This window comes from Anastrepha ludens, chromosome 3, assembly GCF_028408465.1.
Source record: "Anastrepha ludens isolate Willacy chromosome 3, idAnaLude1.1, whole genome shotgun sequence".
NCBI lineage: Eukaryota > Metazoa > Arthropoda > Insecta > Diptera > Tephritidae > Anastrepha > Anastrepha ludens.
Window position 1 is genome coordinate 98,898,141 of NC_071499.1, and position 22,613 is coordinate 98,920,753.

At 39.4% G+C, this 22,613-nt stretch overlaps 1 protein-coding gene across 1 annotated transcript; it reads left to right on the forward strand.

Moving 5' to 3' along the window:
* Nucleotides 1-603: 603 nt before the first annotated feature.
* Nucleotides 604-18,250, forward strand: LOC128858572 (asparagine synthetase domain-containing protein CG17486). The gene is made up of 5 exons (XM_054094965.1): nt 604-1,139; nt 3,740-3,960; nt 12,648-13,057; nt 13,114-13,297; nt 17,737-18,250. The coding sequence occupies exons 1-5, from the start codon at nt 680-682 to the stop codon at nt 18,163-18,165; spliced, it is 1,704 nt and encodes a 567-aa protein (XP_053950940.1). The 5' UTR covers nt 604-679; the 3' UTR covers nt 18,166-18,250.
* Nucleotides 18,251-22,613: the final 4,363 nt, after the last annotated feature.

Sequence of the window (22,613 nt, forward strand, 5' to 3'; positions counted from 1 at the left end):
ACATTCCGTAAGTGTTATAAAATATTATTATAATCTGCGCTTCACTCAAATGCTACCCAAACTGAAGACTTCGATCAGTTCTTCTTTATTGGTGCGATAACCGCTTAAGCGGTTTTGATCGAGTTTAAAAAAGCCTGCAGCCATTTCTTTCTTGGCGTCCGGCGGCAGTTGAAAACACCAAATGAAGCCAAATCCTTCTCCAGCTGATCTTACCAACGCAGAGGAGGCCTTCCTCTTCCTCTAGAACAAGAGAATTATTCATTATGAATAATTGTATATCTAATAAATAAATAATTTATTTATTCAGGAACTCAAAGATTTATTCAAAATCTAACCATCGTTGTGGAAAAATAAGAGCGATGAATATAAATACGGAAATGTGAAATTAATATCGTGGCAAATTTTATTAGAAAAATATAAAGAAGTAGTCAAAAACGCTAATATAAATAAAATGTGTGAAAAACATCTTGCTTTCGCTCCTATTTTCAAACCGCTTCCATGTCCACTCAGCAATGAACCACGTGAAACTAAAATCGTGAACAAATTCACACGTGTGTACCAAAATGAGCTTCGACGGATCGTCTCGATTTGTATAGTGTTTGTGGCCTGCATAAGGAAGAAATTTTATTTTGATTGCTTTGATTTGTTTTCATACTTTCAACCATATATCAAATATATAATGTGTGGAATTTTTTGTGGTATAAATTGTAAAATTGAAACGAAACACGAACTGGTACATTTTTTACGAAGACGTGGTCCAGATTATTTTTCTTTCCTCAACATAAATGTTGACAATGTCTCTTTGGAGTTTGGTAGTTCCGTACTTTGGCATCAAGGGATGAGTCTGTGCTCACAACCCTTGCAAGAAGGAAATTTTATCATACTTTTTAATGGCGACATCTTTAATATTACTGATAAGTCACACGCTGCTTCTGATACGGAATGGTTGGGAAAAAAGTTTTCGATTTGCAAAGACGATAGAGAAATGTGCGATTTAATACAATCTATGGAGGGATCTTTCAGCCTAATAGTTTTTAACAAATGTTCCCGTTCTCTATATATATGTAGAGATTCGATGGGTCGCAATTCTCTTATAATTGAAAAGGAATTTGGAAATCTTTGTTTCCTCAGTACTTCACGTAAGTACAAATACATGTAATTTTATTTTTGTGGAAAGAAACTCCCGAGGATTAATCACAGTTTTGTGTATGGCGCTTAAAAAAAAAGTTCACTGTTCATAAAAATGTTGGGGGAGGAGCATATTCAGTGGTTGGTTTTTCATTGCTACCACGAAAGGTTTTTCTATAATGCACGTTAAAGAAAGTTATCGGGCAAGGCGGACGCAGAGAACGTTAATGTATAGAGAAGTCTCACGAGCTACGAATAGTGTGAATTGTCAAAAATGAAGTGAAACCGCGAAGACTTTTTCACCTCGTTCAACTCGAAAGCGGGAAACTTCTTAACAGAGCTGATTACAGTAAATTATGTACAAGTAGATTAGCTCTGTTCAGTTTTTGGCGTTCCTTGGTGGAATCGAGAGATCCAGATGTTGGGGGTGAGTCGAGAAAATTTCTCAACCGGGCCCTCAAGCCTAACCTAGCTGAGGACTGGGAGCCGTACCATAATGTTCAAAAAAACTACAAGAGGCTTATTCGGAAATCGAAAAGAGATTCCTATAGGGAATTCTGCAGCGGTATTGAATCTGTGAGTGACACGGCGAAATTGGTTAGGATCCTGAAAAAGGACCCAACTGCAAAGCTGGGGTCACTTTGGAAATCTGATGGCTCCTTCACGGAGAGTCAAAGTGAGACACTCAGCTTGCTGATGGAATCTCACTTTCCAGGTAATCTGATAAACGCCGGAAGCTTGATGGACTCGTTCTGCCTAAGCTAAAAGGAGTCACAATCCAGCTATCCAAAGAAATTAAATATCTTGGAGTAATCCTTGATAGTAAATTCCTCTGGAAATCACACGTTGAAACAAAGACATCCAAAGGACTGACAGCCTTCTAGCAGTGCGAGAGTGTTTTTGGGAAAACATGGCTCTCTCCTAGCAAGGTCCTATAGATCTACACGGGTATGGTAAGACCTATTATCACCTATGCGTCAGTGGTCTGGATGAATAGGCCCCCTCTCGTGTGAGTCAGGAGGACCCTATCGACATTACAACGCACTGTGGCCCTCTGTTGTGTCGGAGCTTTCCCGACTACTTCAAGCCCGGCATTCTACCACCACTTGATGGTTTCATTCAAGAAGAGACCTCGAAGGCCATCTTCCGGCATTGGACAACAGAGTAGACACGGACTTTGATCCAACGATCCTAGCCATGCACCTTGATTCCATGCCATCCAGAGTCGTGCTAGACAAGAGATACAGTGTAGTGTTGCCAGAGGCTCAACTGTGGTCAAACTCAGAAAATGAACCTGGCATACATTGTTTTCGCATTTTCACGCATGGCTCCAGGTAGGAACACGGCTCCGGCTCTGGGGTCTACGTGGAATTCAACGGAACAAAACTTATCTTTGCTCTTGGAATGCATGCATCTGTGTTTGAAGCGGAGGTGTATTCTGTTCGAGAAGCGATGAACTTTGTTGTGGAAAACAGATTGAGAGGCAGATCTATATGTGTCTGCAGCGACAGCCAAGCTGCGCTCGTGGCCTTACACAGCCCCCCAGCCACATTAGGGGTAGTCGAGTCCTGTAAATCCTGGCTGAACTATAATAGCCTGATGCTAACATGGGTCCCGGGACACGTGGGTATCGCGGGAACGAAATCTCTGACTCTTTAGCCAGAATGGGCTCTGGGGTTAACTTCCTTAACTCGGAGCCGTTTCTGCCACTCCCTTCTGCAGCCATCAAAGCCACGGTTAGCAAACGGATTACTCTAACCCACAAGCGAGGTTGGCAGGCTGAGAAAGGCTGCAGACGGTCAAAACTGATGTTCCTGTCATGCCCGACCGACTGTCGCAGGTCCTCCTGTAGGAGGATGGTTGGATTGATGACGGGCCACTTTCTGTGGGCGAAGAATATGGAAAAGATAGGCATCTCAGAGAGTGCACTTTGCCCAGCATGTGCAGAGAAGGATTAGATGGCGGACCACTTTCGGTTCGTCTGCCCAGCCTTCGCTCAAATCAGGGTTGAGGTCTCTGGCACTGATGTCTTAAGAAGCGACCACCTTGTCTATTTGACACCACAAGATCTACTCAGATTTTTTCGGAGGTCGAGTAGATTTGAAGAAAATTAAAAAAGGAACCCGAGTGCAGTACAATGGACTTATTTGTGTCTGAGGGCTGTACTTGCTACCCATACAATGCAGTTTGTCTGAATCGAATAGGTCAAATAGAGTATGTTTTTACTTATATGGATACCATCAGCTGTAATAACTTCGCCTTCGTAGTTTGTTCAAAAAAATCGTATGAGCTATCTAGCTCGAATAAATAAACCCGTATGTTTGGTATGTGTTTCAATTGCGAAACTAATCGAGCTGTGTATTTTTATATTTTATTTTTATTATTGGTCTACAAGTATAATAATATTACAATAATAAAATAATTTCGCAAACACATTTTATATAATATATTATATGTAGGTATTTATAGTATCATATAATAGCTTTGAATAGCTTTTAAAAGAGAAGAGCCGAACCTATATTACTTTGTTACTTATTATCTTATAAATCCGGATTTGTTTCCACAAAAGCTTGATTTTTTTTATGATCTTAGTCGTGAACTTTTTGCACAGGTAATTTTGGCGCAAGTAGAAAATACTCAATGGAATTGCCTCCTCTGGGGTTATACATGTTTGATGTTGCTTTTCCGACAGAGTGGAAGCTTTTTCCTTGGAAACAAACTACTGATGTAATTTCTGATGAAATAAAGAACTTGAATAATATTTTTGGATTAACAGTATCCATTGCAGACAATTTAACCCCAAATTGGCTAAGAAGCAATTTAAAATTAAAGGTATGAGCAAATTATATATATTATTATACCTTACTTTGTTATGAATAATTTAGACTTAGGTCGCTAAAGGCGCAATTTTTGGTTTTGCACTTTAAATAATTTATTTTCCTTTGAACCGCTAAGCTTTGGTCCCAATATATATCAACTCTCAGTTATTTCCGGCGAAAAAGATGGTGTTGACTTTAAATATAATTACTTTTTCGGAAAGGGGAGAAAAAATAAAAAGAACGTGTATCGGCGATTTTCATGTACACGTCAGAATTTTTTTTTATGTATAAAATATAGAGCTCGTAGTCCGCCTGTGTGAAAAACTTTGGATCAATTTTTAACCCTTTTTCCGTGATCCAATCGCGCTGAATTTTTGCAGGCAGACTCGTGGAAATGTTTTTATTATGTAAAATTAAAAAACAAAAATTTATCAATTCTCATATTTTCTTGAATTTTTTTTTTTCTAAAAAAAAGAAAAATTTCCTAATATAAATTTTCGGCATAACTTGAAGGGACTCCAAATTTTTAAACAACTTATTAACCTTTAATTTATTGTTTCATACAACACACTCTGTGCCATTTGTGTGTTTGTTACAGTTCCGGAAGTTCCGATCATCTGACAGTTGTGCTACTAGAAGACGTATACTTTGACAATTGTTTTAAGTTTTGTTGCGCGAAAGCGTCTTTCTGTATATTTCATCTTACGAAAAATGCAGTGCCCGACTCGAAATAACTTTTGTTACGTTTGTGGCTTATTCGCACCAAGTAAAAATTTTAAAAATATTACGAAAACAGTACTCCGGAAGTCGTGTGCGACTATTGCTATAGAAATAGACAAGGACAAAATTGTTCAAAAATGTTACAATTTTAACATATATTCATTTTAGCTCGATATGACAGCTTTTTGCCTTGACTATAGCCTTCAAACGGTCAAAAAATGAGTTGCATGCTGCATGAATGTGATCTTGAGGTATTTTGGCCCATTCTCGTATAATCGCTTTTTTGAGCGCATCCATACTGACATATTTTTTAGTCCTCACCTAGCTCTCCAAAATGGAGCAAATGGAATAGTCCATCGGATTTTCGTCTGGCGAATTCGAAAGTCATTGTGTGGACGAAATGAAGTGTGGAACAAGATTTTTTAACCATTCTTGGTTCACACTTCACACGAGCTTTGAGACGGTGCCGAGTCCTGTTGGAACGTCCGTGGTCTACGACCGAAATGTTTGCGTGTCCACGACTCTAAAGCAGTTTCTAAAACATTTTCCCGATAATAAGTCGCATTCACTTTGACACCAGGTGTGATAAAAACGATTGGAGAGCGTCCATCAGCGGTCACTGGGGCCCAAACCATTATTCGCGATGGGGAATTGCTTCGAGTGGCCATACGTAGGCTCAAATTCTCGAATGAGCCTTCGGTCAAGTAAACACGATCGTTTTGAGTGTTTATGAATTGCTCAATTGGGAAATTTTTTTCATCAGAAAACACGATGTTAGGATATTCGCTACGTTCGTGCAAGCGCAACAACTCCTTCGCTCTTTCACACCAAACCTTTGTTTTGCTGGGGTGAAAGATCGTGTGCTTTTTGGAACTTGTAAGCCTTGACCTTGAGCTCATTTTTCAATATGCGTCGAATACTGTTTTGCGATATTTTCAGTTCTTTGGCCATTTTTCTTTCACTTCGACGTGGATTTCGTTCAAGTCGAGCCTTCACTTTCCGAACCATTTCTGGCGTTGTTGCGGTTTTTTTGGTCCACCTCCATAGCGTTTTGCAATGCTACCAGTATCTTTGTAACATTTTATAGTGCGATACACAAGCATTTTATTCACTTTGAGGTGACTGAGCTCACGAACAATGACTAGTTGTGATTTTCCAGCCAAATATAATGCAATCACACCATTACGTTTGAATTCCATTACAGAAAAAAACAATTTTCAACAAAACTGTGATGCAAATGCTTATGATGGCTTATAAACAATAGAATATTGAACTGTCATTAGAACAATCGTTGATGTCATGAGCTGTTTTACAGATACAAGCAGTGTGAAGTTGGTAACACTTCATATCGTTCACCATGTATAATAAAACGAACAAAAGAAAATGTCGTGATCCATTATTATTTCGATCAAAATTGCCTTCACAGCACTATAGAGATAGCTGGTGTTTGCGATCCGATAGCAGTGCTTCTTTTAAATTCTTCCCGGAGCCACTTCACACACGTCCGCTCGGTAAGCAACGTTAAAAAAATGAAGAGTAACAAATGTTTCTGTGTATTTGGCTGACTAAATTTGATGCAAAACTTGTAAAAGTGCCGGAAGAGTTATCGATTACATCGTTGCCGTATATACTCGCGCCCATGGTGAAAAGATGTTAGAGGTCTGGCCAATGTCAGACCGTTAGCCGGCTTTCAGCGAATTTGGCAGAATCAACTGATGGACTGACGTAGCCGGGGTAGTGAATCGGTTTGTTTACGAAAAAACTAAGAATGTGTTAGTAATATACAAAAAAAAAAAAATTAACACAATGTCACTTCGTTGCGTCTGAACAACGAGTGATTGGACGAGTATGTGAATGTGTATTTGGAAGAGTGTGTGAATACATTCTGTCAAAAAAGTATCGGGAATTGTTCAATAAAACGCTAAATAATTGTTTAATCATGAAAATTTATTTTGTCGCCTTCAAAATAGGCTCTTTTCGAAGCATTAGTCCACCCATCAAAGTACGTTTTAAACGCGTTTGAAGAGATCTTCTTCAGCTCCTTCAGCGAATTCTCCTTAATGGCCTCCATCGAGAGAAAAGGAAAAAGTCACAGGGGGCTAAATCCGGTAGTTATTCGATGATATGCGTCGAGTGGTTTGTTAGAAAAGTGTTCACAATATGCGCCTTGCGGGACGGTGAGTTATCATGGTGCAAGGTCCATGAGTTTTCTTTCCACAAATTTGGCCGTTTCTTACACACATTCTCTCTCAAACGTCGCATAATTAGCAAATGTTATTCTTTATTTACCGTAGAAACATTTGGAACGAATTCTGAGTGCACAACATCATGATAATCAAAGAAAACGAGTAGCATTACTTTCACTTTTTACTGACTTCTTTTTAAGTGGTTTTTTGGGCTTCGGCTGATGTGGATAGCGCCATTGAAACGCCTGTTGACTGGTTTGCATGTCAAACTCATATATCCCCGTCTCATCACCTGTTACGCCCCTCAGTGGTTTAGAGGGTTAGAATTTGCCCGCGGTTAGGTATGCTCATCGTAGGAGGCGACTAAAATCCACAGTTCAGTCTGTTAGCTTCGAGTATTAACTCAACGGCAATAGGCTGAGCAAAACAGGTAAAAAAACGGCGGGGGGACCCCATTAAAATCGAGATCACTAAGATCTTAATTATGGCAAACTGGCGATAGGAGAGGATTTTGTTTCAAATGGGCTGGTTATCGTGGTATTCTATGGCTTTGGTAGGTAAGCGTGACACCCTACTGAAATGGCTCCTGGGCTAATGTCACGATATCTCCCGTCACGCTAAAACACTGGCAGGCCTCAAATAACGCTCTCTAGCCGTCACCATTTAGTTGGTCATGTGTGTCATTTTGCCTGGTTAGTGCCGACGCGGCTCTGAACGCATGTACTCATAAAGTCGTATGTCAACCCTCGCATGGCCTCCATACATTGTATAGATAATCATGGGTTTATGAAGCATCTATACGACGTCGAGATATAACGGACTTGCATGGGGGCCCTTATTAAATGGAGACACAAAAAGTACAATAACAGCAAGCGCTAACTATAGCGGAAAAAAGCGACAGTACCAGCAACAGCGGATATGAGAAGGATAATGAAATCATATTAGCAGATAATGCTGGGAAAGGGAAAAATCCCTTCAAGATCGCCGACTTGCCCAACTACACCCAATATATCTGATGACGCGGTGGTGGCATAGGATGATTCGTCAAGAATGAGCGATCCTTTTAAAGGAAGCATCTTCACCCCAGGTACGCCAATAGCAGGGGAAAAATGCCAAAAATGCGAAAGCTCAGCAAGCTGTATTGGCCAAGCAAGGTAGCAGAGTGAATAGGAAGCTTACTTCTATAGCTAGCAAAACGACAGGAGCTGAAAGGACAGCAAGCGAATAGCACAGCATACGGAGAGCCATGCTGTGATAAATGACTGGCGACCGCGCAAGCTAGCACAAGGACGCACCGACGCGCTAATAATTTCTAAAACCGGAGACAAGCCATGTGCTGATATCTTAAAAGCAATTGAAGGCAAACCTGAGCTGAAAGCTTGAGGAAAGCGTCAACAAAATCAGAAGAATGGCGAAAGGGGAACTTCTGACTCAGCTGAGAAATGGTGCTAGTAACCAAACCGACAAATTTAAAGAGCAGGTAGGAAATATACTGGCTTATTCGGCGAGTGTGAAAAGCCTGCGTGAAAAAATCGCTATCGAATGTAGAGATCTGCAAGAAACGAAGGAAATTAATGGATTAACAGATAGCACAGTTAAGTCAATGCGGGTACTTCGAGATAACACGCAAATAGCGACTCTAGTACTCCCCATCAAGCATGCAAGGAAATTGCTACAAGTAGTCAAACTAAAAGTGGGATAGGTACGATGCCGAATACGGGAAAAGTCAACGCTAACGCGATGTTATCGGTGTCTGTCATGCACTGTAAATCCAAGCTACTCTGTGTGTAAAATCAAGGGGTTTAATGAAACAGCACATTTTAGGCAGCACCAAATGTTGGATTTATAAGAAAGCGATTAACAATATGTATAACCAGGAATAATTAAGTGTCTGCAATTAAACCTCAATCACTGTGAAGCTGCACAAGATCCCCTCAACCAAACGCTAAATGAGACAGAAATTGATATCGCTCTTTTGAGCGAACCATACCGCATCAAAACAGATAGCAACCGGGGGGCATCTGATGCAAACGGCAACGCAGCCATAATGAACTGCGGCAACTACTCCTTTGAGATCCAGCCCCAGAAATATAACGGATTCGTAATCGCCAAAATAAAGGGCATTTTCTTTTGTAGCTGCTATATTTCCCCAAATTACAGCATTATTGATTTTGAAGAAACGGTTGATGTATAGACCAGAGACATCAGAGGGAAAGCAGCGATAGTAGTTGCAGGCGATTTTAATGGGGCTGCTCGGTAACAACACAAAGGGGAGCAGCACTACTGGAAGTCTTTGGTAGTCTAGACCTAGTGCTACTAAATCGAGCCAATAAGAGTACCTTCGACAATGGCAGAGGCAACTCCACCATAGACCTGACCTTTGCTAGTCCAACAATAGCTAGAACGACACGATGGCATGTGCCTGAGAAGTATACACATAGTGATCATAAGATGATCCTGTTCGAATGGAGTCCTACATAGTGCTTTCAAATTCGAAAACACGTCGAAAGAGTATAAAAACGAGGCTGGAAAACCAGCAACTTAGATGAAGAAATGCTCTTGTACTTCCTAGAGATAATAAAGGACGCCAGAGGCACAGCAAGCCAACTGCATAATACGCCAACTATCAGTCGCGTGCGATGCTGAAATCCTTCGTAAATGCCGAGGAAATGGGAGAGCATAATTATTGGTGGAGGCATTTGCAAGACGGAGGCATTTGCTAGCCTCCGAAATGAGGTAGATGCGAATCCATGGGGTAACGCTTATAAAATTATTTAAAAAAGTTCCGGAATGGGAGTACTAGCATGCTGCTACCACATGCTAAAATGCTACACATAGTAACAAACCTCTTCCCGGATGAAGGTGTACTCTCTATCAGAAGGGATTTCACTGATAACGAGGACAAAGTGCCCGAAGTGGACCTCGACGAAATAGAACTGGCCTGCAAAAGAATTAAATTGCAAAAAATCCCGGGCATTGATGGAATCCATAACGCCGTGCTGACATTACACACTGCAAATGAAACCAGAAGTTTTTTGAAACGTGTACACAACATGCATTAAAAGCGGAGTTTTTCCTATGAAATGGAAACAACAGCGACTAATCCTACTGCCGAAGCCTGGAAAATCTCCAGAAAATTCTTCATCATACAGGTAGCTCTGTATGCTGGACACCGCTGGTAAGGTGCTAGAATCAATAATCTGCAACCGACTAGAGCAGTACTCAGAATACTATACAGGTCTGTCAGCCCGCTAATACGGCTTCAGAAAGCATCGCAGAGCAGCAGTCTATAATAGCAAAAACTGCTATATCTGGTAGAATATGGCTAGGAGGAACCAAAAATATTGCGTAGTCGTGACTCTGGGCGTTAAAAACACGTTCAATACGGCCGAATGGGACCAAATGCTGATGGCACTTCGGAGTATGAATGTGCGGAACTATCTGATAAAGCTAATTGCTTCATACCTTGATAACAGAACCCTATGGTATAATACAGACGTAGGCCCCAAAAGCTATAAGGTAACTGGAGGAGTTCCCCAAGGCTCTGTACTAGGCTCGGCTCTGTGGAATACCATGTATGATGGAGTGTTCCGCGTGGAACAGCACGAACAAGCAAGTATGCAGATGATCTAGCTGTAGTAGTCGTGGGGGAAACTCTAAAAGAAGTGTCACGAAGGGTAGAGGACACCATCAATAAAATTAAGCAATGATTAAATCGTCTGGGCTAAGACTAGCAGACCATAAGAGCGAACTGGTTCTCATAAGTTCTGGACGAAGAGTTGAAAACCTTCAACTGAAAGTTACAGGTACCATAAAATATTAAGGTTTTCAGTTTTAAAAAGCATCTGGAATACGCAACCTCGATAACTGCAAAATCCTGCGCTGCTTTATCGCGACTGATGCCCAATGTGGATGGACCAAGACAAAAAATGAGAGCATTGTTTTACGCTGTGGAAGTGTGGGGCGACGTAGTGAAATATCCCAGCTACTTCAGACAGGCTAAACGGGTGTACAGATTATGCAATGTCGGAATCATTAGAGGTAATAGGACCATATCTGACGAAGTAGCAGGGGTAATAGCAGGCAGAATCTCCCTCGATATAAAGGTAAAATTCATGAAACAAAAATACCAGTATGCAAAAAACGAGTGTGTATCTGGTAACAAAACCTCATTGAGGGCGCCCTACAGAGGATCGATGAGACCGCTCTGCAAGATTGACAGACCAAATGGAACGATAGTGGGAAGGGAAGAACCACTTTCACTATGATCCCTGACATACAAAAATGGATCCGGAGAACTCATGGAAACGTTAACTTCATGCTGACGCAGTTTTTAACGGTGCATGGCTGTTTCAGGCAGTATTTGTACAAACACAAGCACACAGACTCCTCATTTTGCCTATACTGCCAAGAAAAGTATAAAACTCCTGAGCATGCCGTGTTAGAATGCTCTAGATTTGATGGGGAACGAAGCATGTGGCGCTCAAATATCGGCGAGAGCATGACAGCTGCTAACCTAGTACAATATATGCTAGAATCTGAAGAAACGTGGAACTATGGTTGTAACATTGGCTCTACAATTATGCGAAGGCTGAGACATGATGATAATGAACGCAGACAAATGAGTGAATAAACACATCCTGCGCCTTGAAGGAAAATCTTAACTGGTAATGCTGAATGGAAAAAGCAGAACAGCGAGGTGATGGGGTGGTTTATTCCGCAGGCATTACGAAACTTAGTTCAAAAAGAGCCGGGAATGTCGCATGTGAATCGGGCATACGTATGAGTCGGCTCAAGATTCCACCTCCCAGGTTCGCATACCAAAAAAAAAACAAAATCACGTGTTATGATGCGTTGGGTAAACGTTGGGTCCGAATTCAACTGCTCAAGCATGTCTTCAGCCACTTTTTTCCGATGAATTTTTTTATAGAAATTTAACTCTCTTCGAACGAGTCGAGTAGCCACGCGTCTCATGCAAAAGTGATGGTGTAAAATGTTGCGAATTGATTTGGACGCTAAGGTCACGAGCTACCTCCCTCAAACTTAAATGATGGTTTTCCAGCACCATTTCCTTGCCTTTGTCGACATTTTCATCCGTTGAAGACGTTGATGGGCGACCAGCTCGGGGCAAATCTTCAACGAATTCTTGGCCCTCTGCAAAAGTCTTATACCACTCGTAGACCCGTGTGTTTGATAAAGCCTACTCGCCATAGGCTTTCTGCAACATTTTCAACGATTCGGCACACGGAATCCCGTTCAAAACACAAAATGTAAGGCAAATTCTTTGTCCGATATTTTTATCCAAAGTGAAAATCGCAGAGCATACCTGTGGTTGACTGAACAACGACTGATTTGACGAGTGTGTGAATACATGTGATTATCGTGCGGAATTCGTCTGGCGAATCCCCCTGTGACGTGGCAGCCGAAGTTCCCCTCCCAATTTCGTTTTTCACCATAGTTATTGGCGAAACCTGTTAAATCTATTATCCTTGAGTCGCACTATAATTAATATTCGAAATATCAGAGACGGACGCCTGTAAAAGGGAGAACATTTTGCTGCTTTCAGGTATTTTGGACTTCACTTATGGAGTCTTTTTCATATAATTGCGGTAAACTATCTCTTGAAGCATAGGCGGTTTTTGCGGGAACGCCTGAAAGGATTGGTATGGAGTTCTAGATAAGATAGATAGATTTAAATGAATATTTACAATTGTTATAAACAATCTTTTTTAATTTTACTAAAAACTGTTTTCATCAAAGATGTTATCAAAAATTGTACATTTTTATTCAACAGAGATCTTTTAATTTCTACGAAATCTGTGCAAACCTGGATTCCTCCTCGAATGATTTATTTGAAGCTTTATTGGAGGATCAAAACTTAGTTTTTGAGCTTCAGCAGTTTTCCATTTTGCTCGAAAACTCTGTAAAAAATCGTGTTCGCCACACTACACCATATTGTATGGATTGTATACATAATGGTAGTAATTGCAATCATGCTAAGATTGCAATCCTTTTTTCTGGAGGCATTGACTGCTCAATTCTGGCAGCTTTATCAAATAAATATGTAAATGAAAATGATCCAATTGATCTTATAAATGTTGCCTTTGAAAAACTAGGGACTTCTGGAGAAGTAAAGTGGGACGTGCCGGATAGATATTCTGCCAAAGCTTCTCTCTTGGAATTGAAAAACTTGTATCCTCAACGGTAATTAAATGAAAAAATATTTGGAATGTTTTTACAAGAATAATTTTTTATTTCAGGATGTGGAACTACGTTGAGGTTAACATATCACGAGAAGAGCTATATGATAATTTACAAACTCATATTAAACATCTTATATTTCCATTAAATACGATTTTAGATGAGTCTATTGGCTGTGCATTTTGGTTTGCTTCCCGTGGCAAAGGTATATGCTTAGGAAAGGAATATATTTCACCTGCAAGAGTAAGTTTTCATTTATGTATTTATTTTATATATGCAGTCTGTGTAATAGAAGCTTGACCGGCAAAATCCAAACGTAGGTTTCCGTTGTAAAAACATTTGCTGCTAAATAGGTGTATCCTTTTCGTTATACACCTTGTGTCATTTTTTTTAGTTTTGTGAGAAAAATTAGAAAGCGTACGTTGTTTTTAGTAAAGGCGTTCCACGCATGAAAAACGATTTAAAGTGTACACTACACACCCTAAAGGCCCAAAAATGTCACGTGAATCTGCAGTAAAATATTTAAAGAAGTCGAGGAAGGCGTTCATAAATAAATGGGTGCAATGGTTTACTGAAGTTAAAAACGTTGATGCGCCCCCGTACAAGGCCAAAAAAATAAATTACATCCGCAAAGCAAGATCATTGATTTGTCTGCGACAAAGCCGAACTTATCGCTGCGTGAAGCTGAAGTTGGAAAACTGATGTTAATGTATCCAAAGATATGACTCGAGGACGTTTCCGTGCAGAAGACTTCGAATTCTGGATCACATTGAAAAAGACACTGCTCATTGAGGTATTGAAATGTTTTGTGAAATCTAAATCTAGTGTTAAACATTTGTTTGTAGAAATTGTCTGCAATAATCGTAAAGTTCTTGTTGGCAGTGTGTTCCATCGAAATAAAAATGTTGAATGATATGAAGATATTATTGTTGCTGGTGACAATAACTGCAATTTGTTACTTGAGCACTGCATAACTAATCTACTGGGCTTTTTTGGTATTTTGCCAGTGAGTTCAGTAACTCCGACTTACTTCATCAATAGTAGTGTACCTTTAATTGATCTCTTTTACACTAATAAGTTAAGACTATTTTTATTATATTACCAATTATACATACCTTCTTTTTCCAAACATGACTTAATTTTCTTGACCTCGACCCCTGTCTCACTACTATTGATGACGTACAATACTTTAGCTTTAGAGAGTTTAAAAGCAACCACGTTAAGCTTAACAAGGAATCTACAATTTAATAGGTTCTGTGTAAATAACTTGATATCTATTGACGACCAGATGCAATATTTACATAAGAATGTAGTAAAATTATTTCACACTCACGTTCCATTTAAGCCAATGATTAAGTAAGATTATGACAACATTTAATTCCATTCGGAAATTAAAAAACTTATAGAGAAGCGGAATAAAATGGATGATAGTTGAATACGCCAAATCTTGCAAAAGACCCATGAAAGGAGAATCGACACACACCATCTTTTCGTCGATTTCAAAGCTGCATTCAGCAGGACGGAAAGGAGTTACTTGTATGACGCAATGTCTGAATTTGGTATCCCCGCAAAACTAAAAGGCTATGCAAGATGACGTTGCTCAGTACGAGCTGCGCCATAAGAATTGGAAAAGACCTCTCCGAGCCGTTTGATACCAAACGAGGTTTCAGACAGGGTGGCTCGCAGTTGTGAAACTTCTTTAACCTGATGTTGGAAACAATCGTACGGGCCGCAGAACTTAATCGCTCAGTCACAATTTTTTATAAGAGCGTACAATTGTTTGCGTATGCCGATGATATTGACATCACTTACGTCACTGTTGGCAGTTATAATTTCGAGGTTGTAGAAGACTTCGTATATTTAGGAACCTTTACGCCTATAACAATGTCAGTCTAGAAATCCAATATAATCTCTCTTGCCAACATGTGCTACTTTGGACTAAGTAGGCAAATGAGTAGTAAAGACCCCTCTCGACGAACAAAACAAAACAAATAGCTTTCTGGTTCTTCACGCTTCATTTGTTGCAGCGGGCATGGAGAGTAGGGTGGTGAATAATTGAAGTTTAGGTCGATTGACTTTTATGTCCTCAACAAATACAATAGCAACATAAGGCACAATGGGTTTTTGATGAAGCCATGCTGATACGGGGATGTGGAATTTAGAACTGTTAAAGCCATTTTACCCTTAGCAATGACTTCAAACATTTTAGCGATGGGTCTATAATTCGCAACAACATTTTTGGTTTTTCTTTTGAAAATTTGAGTAATACAGTGAAACCTCGATATCACGAACTTCGTTATAACGAAAAACTCAACATAACGAATATTTATTTTTTTACTCGCTTTTACGAAGTTTTTCATATAAAAATGCTCTACAGTTATAACGAAGAATTTCTGAGTCTGAAAGCCTCTATATAGCGAAGCAATTTTTCGAACACCTCTATACATCGAAAATAAATTAAGGCAAAATCAAATTTGTGTCAAGCCGTTAAAGTTCCGTTATCCCAAACCTCAGTATAAAAAAGTGAGAACAAAGCAAAATAAGCAAAAGTCCCGTAATTATGGTACGTGTGCACAAAAATGTGTGAAATTATAGTCACTCGTGCCTTGACTTTTGCCAAAATGAATTCATTAAAACGTAATTCAATTTCTATTCGCGAGAAAAAATTAATAATTGATGTCGTTGATCAAGCTGATAAATCGAAGCAAGAAATTGTTAAACAATTTAATATTCCGCCGACTACTCTTTCAACAATTTTAAAAAATGGGGAGATTATTTGCAACACCAAGGCAGATGAAAAGAATGCGGACGTTTCCACGACAGTCGGTTCTACGTTACCGAAACGACCCGGATTTATATCCGGCCAAGGACTGTCACTCCAGCAGCATTCCCCGTATGTAAGTATGGGGAATGTTTATGCTGCTACAACAACAAAAGAATGCGGACTGCTGAATATGGAGACATTGAGCACTGTTTGTTTAAATGGTTTTCACAATGTCGGACTCAAAACATTCCTTTAGGAGGTTCGTTAATTAAAGCCAAAGCTGAAGAATTCGCTGCACGTATGGGGCACAAGGAATTTAAGGCTAGTAGCGGATGACTTGAAAATTTTAAAAAGCGCTATGAAAGCGGACAGACGAAACTGGGCTATTTTTTAAATGCGCAGCTGGTCGAACAATGTCACTTAAATCTGAGAAATGCCACGGCGGAAAACATAGCAAGGAAATACCCTCAATTTTATTTACGGTAAATGGTGCTGGCACTGAGAAGAGAAAATTGCTGGTAATCAGAAAATCGGCTGATCCAAGATGCTTTAAAAATATTAGAAGCTTCCCAGTGGACTACTTTGCGAACAAAAAAGCTTGGATGACTACTGAAATATGGTTGGATTACTTAGAAAAATTTGACAACGAAATGACTAAGGCTAATCGCAAAGTGTTATTGCTCGTTGATAACTGCATGGCGTACAAAAACCCTACATCACTGAAATCTGTTAAATTACAATTTCTGCCGCCAAACGCAACATCGAAACTACAACCTCTAGATCCGAGGATAATTAAAAATTTCAAGCAATTCTATCGCTAAGAGGTGGTCAAAATTTTAATTAATGATATGGAAGAGGGGCGCAAGAGTAGTATCAACGTTCTACAAGGCATCAAAATGGCCCATAAAGCATGGGAAAACGTAAAACAACCAACGGTAGTCAACTGTTTTGTGACATGTGGCTTTGTCGACAGTCCAAACATTTTGACCATAAATGATTGTGTTCAAGACAGCGAAGAATGGCTTGTCGTTAAAAGCCATTTCAATTTGGATGAACAATTTGATGATTTTGTTACTTTCGATGATAACGTCAGTACTGCTGGTCTTATTACTAATGATTACATTGTTGATACTGTTTTGAACAGAAGTACGGTCGACTTTGTTGAGGAGGATGAAGAGGTCGAGAACGTTATCACTGCCAAAGAAGCTAAACAAATGGTTGAAAAGCTCCAAACTTTTCTTGAGGCACAGGAAGCTATACCAAAAAGTGCATTCGATAGCTCAGCATTAGTTGAGCGAAGTATTGATGGCTGCAATCGAAACTTGCGCAAACAAACAAAAATAACCTATTATTTTAGTAAAATCTAATTGAAAAAGTTTATAACTTTTTATTTTTTATATCCACCCCACTTCAGTGCAGTTTTATCATTATTTTGATGTAAACAGGTAAAAACAGTATTTATAACGAATTTTCTTTCAGATTTCTTTAAATTTCGTTTTACCAATAAGTACATATAGCGAATAAATAGATATAACGAAAAATTTTCTGGTTCCCTTCACATTAGTTATATCGAGGTTTCACTGTACTTGTCATTCCCAATCATAAAAATTCCCGATGAAAGAAATAAGTTTCAAACTAACATTAAAGACTAAGCATAGATTCTCAAAATCATAATCCAAAAAGATTTTTGAGCGACTTCAAATTGACACTTTATTATTCTAAAATTGATTGAGATATACAACTGCATACCCATAGGCTGATAAAACAGTTGAGAATTTTGATGATAATTTTTGGAAATATTGTAAAAAGATGAAGTCAAAATTATGTAAACATAAGTGTGCACACGATTTTGTACAAAATCATGCTTTGGTGAAGCAAAGGGGTTAATTAATACTCATATCTAATTTTATATTTTTAGGTTGTTATAGTCGGAAGTGGTGCTGATGAACTTTTTGGAGGATACATGAGGCACAGAAAGGCATTTTGTCGCTATGAAGGAAATGAAACCCAGAAACTGGCAAACCTTCGTAAAGAATTAGAACACGATTGGGGCCGAATTTGGAAACGTAATTTAGGCCGAGATGATAGAGTTGTAGCCGACAATGGTAAAACATTAAGAGCGCCTTTTATTGAAGAAAATCTGGTTCAATACATTCGTTCATTTTCACCCTGTCAGCTTTGTTGTTTTCTGTTAAAAGAAGGCATTGGTGATAAATTATTTTTGAGGTTATATGGTTTTCAGCTAGGTTTAAAAAACTTAGCTAAATTAAAGAAGAGGGCAATCCAATTTGGATCAAAAATAGCTAACAAAAAGCAAAAAGCAACTGATCGATCTATGTACTTGTAATTGACCCTTTGGTTTATGATTTTTTATGCAACATAGACAATAAAATAGTGACTAAATAATAAATGATTTATTTCATTTCAAATTAGCAGAACAATTAAAGACAAATGGTTGTTATTAATATAAAATTCCGAAAATAATTGTTTACAGAATTCCAGAGCAAGGTAAGTAAAAGTAACTTTTTTAATGAAGTAAAATTTTTGCTGAAAGTTCATTTAAAATAAACCGGTAGTCTACTAGCCAATTTTTCATGTTATTACACAAGTCCGTTATTTAACGGTCATTTCCGACGAATCCAATCGCGTCGAAACAACGCGTTCGTACTGTCTAAAGCCCTGGATCTCGTCAGTTAATTCGAAGAGATGCCTCTTAAGGTGGCTGGGAGACGATTCAGCCTGCATTAAGTGCTACCAGGAATAGCTCCTGCGATATCATCCTACTGGATATCCTCCCAATTAAGAAGCACAGTAGTCGCGTTCTTAAAATGTTTTAAAAAGAGCATTAGGAACCACCCTGTGGCTTTTCTGATATCCGTAGGAGGTCTGAAGCTTCATCAACTGCATTCAGGATATTGTAGCAGGTTAAACTCCTACGTACCTTTAGGTACAGAGATTACTTAATAAAAGAGTTTAACTGGTTTTAAAAACCGTAAACCGAAAATTGTTTTGCACGAAAAATAAATCGACAGACGGCTCATGCCATTGTCGTTAAATTATTGTAAATATTTTTTTTTCCTTAATATTGCAATAAGTAAATTTCAAATTTTGTATATTTTACTTTTATTTGCAATAAATACTACTACTACTACTACTACAAACCTTTTGGGGCAGAAATACCTGTTCAAAATAGCGAAGTGCGAACACCCTACATGCATATACGGAGATACAACCGACGATAACGTTGACAACAAGAACGTCGAACGGTGGATAATGCAATCGCTCACAAAACCACTATATAATCGTGGAGCGAGGATATCTAAGAAATCATCTGTGGTTAATCCTAGGCTTAGACCTTGTAATGAGAAAAATGGAGCGCCACTCTGAAGTAATGCGAAAACGGTTCTAGGGTGGGTGACGGGGAGTCTTTTTGTCTCCGGACACACCATTGCTGCGACGGCAGCTGTGATCATGCATTATGTATTTTAAGCCCCCTAATCCGCAAAAAAAAAAAAGTAACAACAAACCAAATCAAAATTATTAAATGTTTAATATTTTTGAATTTCACAAATAGCCTCATGCCTTAGTCTATTTATTATTTTTCTATTACATTTATATTGTTTGGGAATAATAAATTATTACTCTGCAATTCCTCTATCTCCTAAATCTGACAATCAATAGACATAAACGCGGCTCCACCTTGACGAAATGTTACCACGGTCCCAGGGTGGAATTCAGCCGATAAGGAGGGTTGTTATAGTGTTAGTGGGAGCATGCCCCACATACCACTGGTGCGACGGCACCATTGATGATGTTTCTAACATTTTGATTTGAACCTCCAAAAAAAAAAAAAAAAAAAGAAAAAGGAAGACCGCTGTTAGAGTAATGATTTCTTCATTTTGGTGTTTCATGGAGAGAATATTTTCTCTGTGCTAAGCTGATCTCTTAATTAGTGCTTTGCATGATGAACGATTGCAGCTTATTGAAAAATTTAGTGTTTTAAATACTGAATTTCTTTCACTGCAGTCTAACTTTTGTGTTCAAAATGTCATTTAATGTATGTTGACTGGGAAAATTTACAGCTTCGCTGCATAGTGGATGGTTTTGTGAAACATTCTAAATATTGGGCTGGTGTATACAACAGCAAAAAAATTAATTGACCGGCCCAATCAATCTCATCTCGTCCTCATCTCTTGCCGACGGCTGTACTGGTAATTTCTCAGCAACTACTGCACCATGTGCTTGTGTTGTTTTATCTGCTGCTTTCACAAATGCAACGAATGCGATTATGACTCCTGCGTCGTCTATGTCAGTTACATTTTGAGCTGACAGTACTGAAATTCCTATTTTGGCTGATAGAAACATTGTTGCTAGCAATGCAGCTCGCCCCCTTCGATCACAAATGTTGCAACTGCCTCTCTAACGTCATGTGCTTTTTCTACGTTGTTGTTGTTGTAGCAGCTGCATCGCCTCCGCCTGCTACATCTCTTGCTGATAATACTACTATACCCATTTGTTGTGATAAATGTGTTGCGCTGCTGTTGACTCATCTTCGTTAATGTCTTTTATCAATGCCGCCGAAACCATCACGATGTCTTTGTTTTTGTTAATGATCCCAGTTTTTCTTTTTCGATGCAATCTGCGGCGTTTACCATGGTTGCTGCAAATGTGAGCTAATTTCTCCTGCTGACAATCTAATACTGGTTGGATCCTTGTAGAGAAAAACCTCGTAAAAATCTCTGAGTTGTTGGTTTGCACTCAAGTACCAATTCGCAAGTGGTATATCGTAAAAAGTGGCTACATCTTACCTTCAATCTCTGCGGATAATATAATTGATTATATTGTTAAATATGCTGGTGTGGACAGAAAGTATAGGGGTTTCCAAACAGAGGTGTTATTTTGATATTCAAAGAAAAATTATATTTTTTAATATGAATGATCGGATGTTTATTTCATTATAAAGAGGAAGGTATGCCGTTAATAGTGAAAAATAACATCAGGCAAATGACCACCATGACGACTCTTACAGGACAATATCCTTTTCATGAAATATTCCATAATGGAATTGTAAAGTGGCTGCCTATGTAATCGATAGCCTCACGAATTCCACCTTTGAGGTCTTGAATTGACCCTGGGCTGTTGGTGTACACCTTCTCTTTCACGTGTCCCCAAAGAAAAAAGTCACAAGGTGTTAAATCACAAGATCGCGGTGGCCAATTGTGAACATCTCTTCGAAAGGTAACACGCTTCGGAAACTTTTCCCGTAAAAGATCAATGGTTTCGTTGCTTGTGTGGCATGTAGCGCCGTCTTGTTGAAAATAAACGTTGTGCAGATCAATACCATCCAATTTCGGCCACAAAACATCGTTCATCATCTCTCGATAGCGCAATCCATTCACCAATAACACCTGTTATTAGAAAACCGTTTATTTCTTATGTTGTTAGGTGTTAGTAAAGTAACAAACTCCGCCTGTTACTTCCAAACAAGTTAATTTTAAGCCTTGCGTTTCGCCGGATCTTTGGCCCGCTGACGTAACTTACGCCCTTTTCGTTTTTTAGAAAAAAAGGAGGGTCAAGAAATAACATCGCAAGTAGTTCCAAAACTGTAAGCAGTTCAAGTGAACTGTGGGTATACTTTGAAAATGTTTCAAGGCTTCGTTCGAAATTCTAGTCTGTATATGGACTACGCCGTTATTGTACATGTTGAGACCTGGCTAACTTTGAAATCTTCTTCCGCTTTGCTTGAAAATAGTGATACTCTTTTGGACCAACTGTGTGTCTACGAGAGTGGATCTTCGTCAACTGGATCACTGTTTTTGGTCGTTTCTTACATTTCGGCCAATAGCTGTGATAAATTGTACTGCTCAATTGCTGATAACGTCATTTCTCTAGGTCATAAGGTAGGAAATAATAATTTATGTGTTCTATGTGGCTTTAACTTATTTAATAATGTACGTTGGTCATGTTCATGGGGCAGGGGGGATTCCGAACCCCAAAGCCTCCTCACTTATGGAAAGACGGACGGAATCGCCTTCTGTAACTAGCTCGATCTGACGGGCAATACGAGTAGGGGCGAAAGGGGTTCGGAGCCGACTTCGAGCATTGTCTCAGAGGGTGTGAGTGGGAATCCGCCGCACATTTGTAAGCAGCAGCATGCGGAACCGCAGGATAGAGCAGGAAAACCTTATATGATCAGCGCATAGCTACCAAGATCCTGGAATGGTACGGTGCCCAAAATACTTAACAGGTGCCTGAGAAGTACCTACGGACGTTTGAGTGGGCCCGGATGGAAAGGGAAGGAGCAGAAGCACCACCATTGGAATCGGCAGTCAAGCGGCAACGCTCTAAAGAGGAGGAAACACACCTCTTGAAGAAACCTGAAACTGGTGGACGACTGCCGAAATCATTTAGCAAAGTCGCTAAGCAGGCGGGATTTATCACTCTCGAGGTTGTCGACAACGACAGGGAAGACTGTGCCATTTTCAGGGTAGAATGTAAGAAAGTGGCGTCGCCTTTGCAGTCTTCATGGAGGTGATAAAGGAGAACATTGGATCTTCATCGTGCTGTGAGAATGCCAGTACCACCCGACACTTTTAAGTGTATTATGTGCGCCGACGAGCGCATGGTGAGGACACTGACCTCAGGGTGTTGGAGAAGATTATTGAAGATGAATATTCTTCAGAACTCTAGGGCAGCATCCGCCAATTTACTACCCCATCTTGAGCAAGGTGGAGTCGACGTAGTCTTGATCCGGGAGCCGTGGTTGAGCAGTAGCGGTATTTCTGGATCAATACG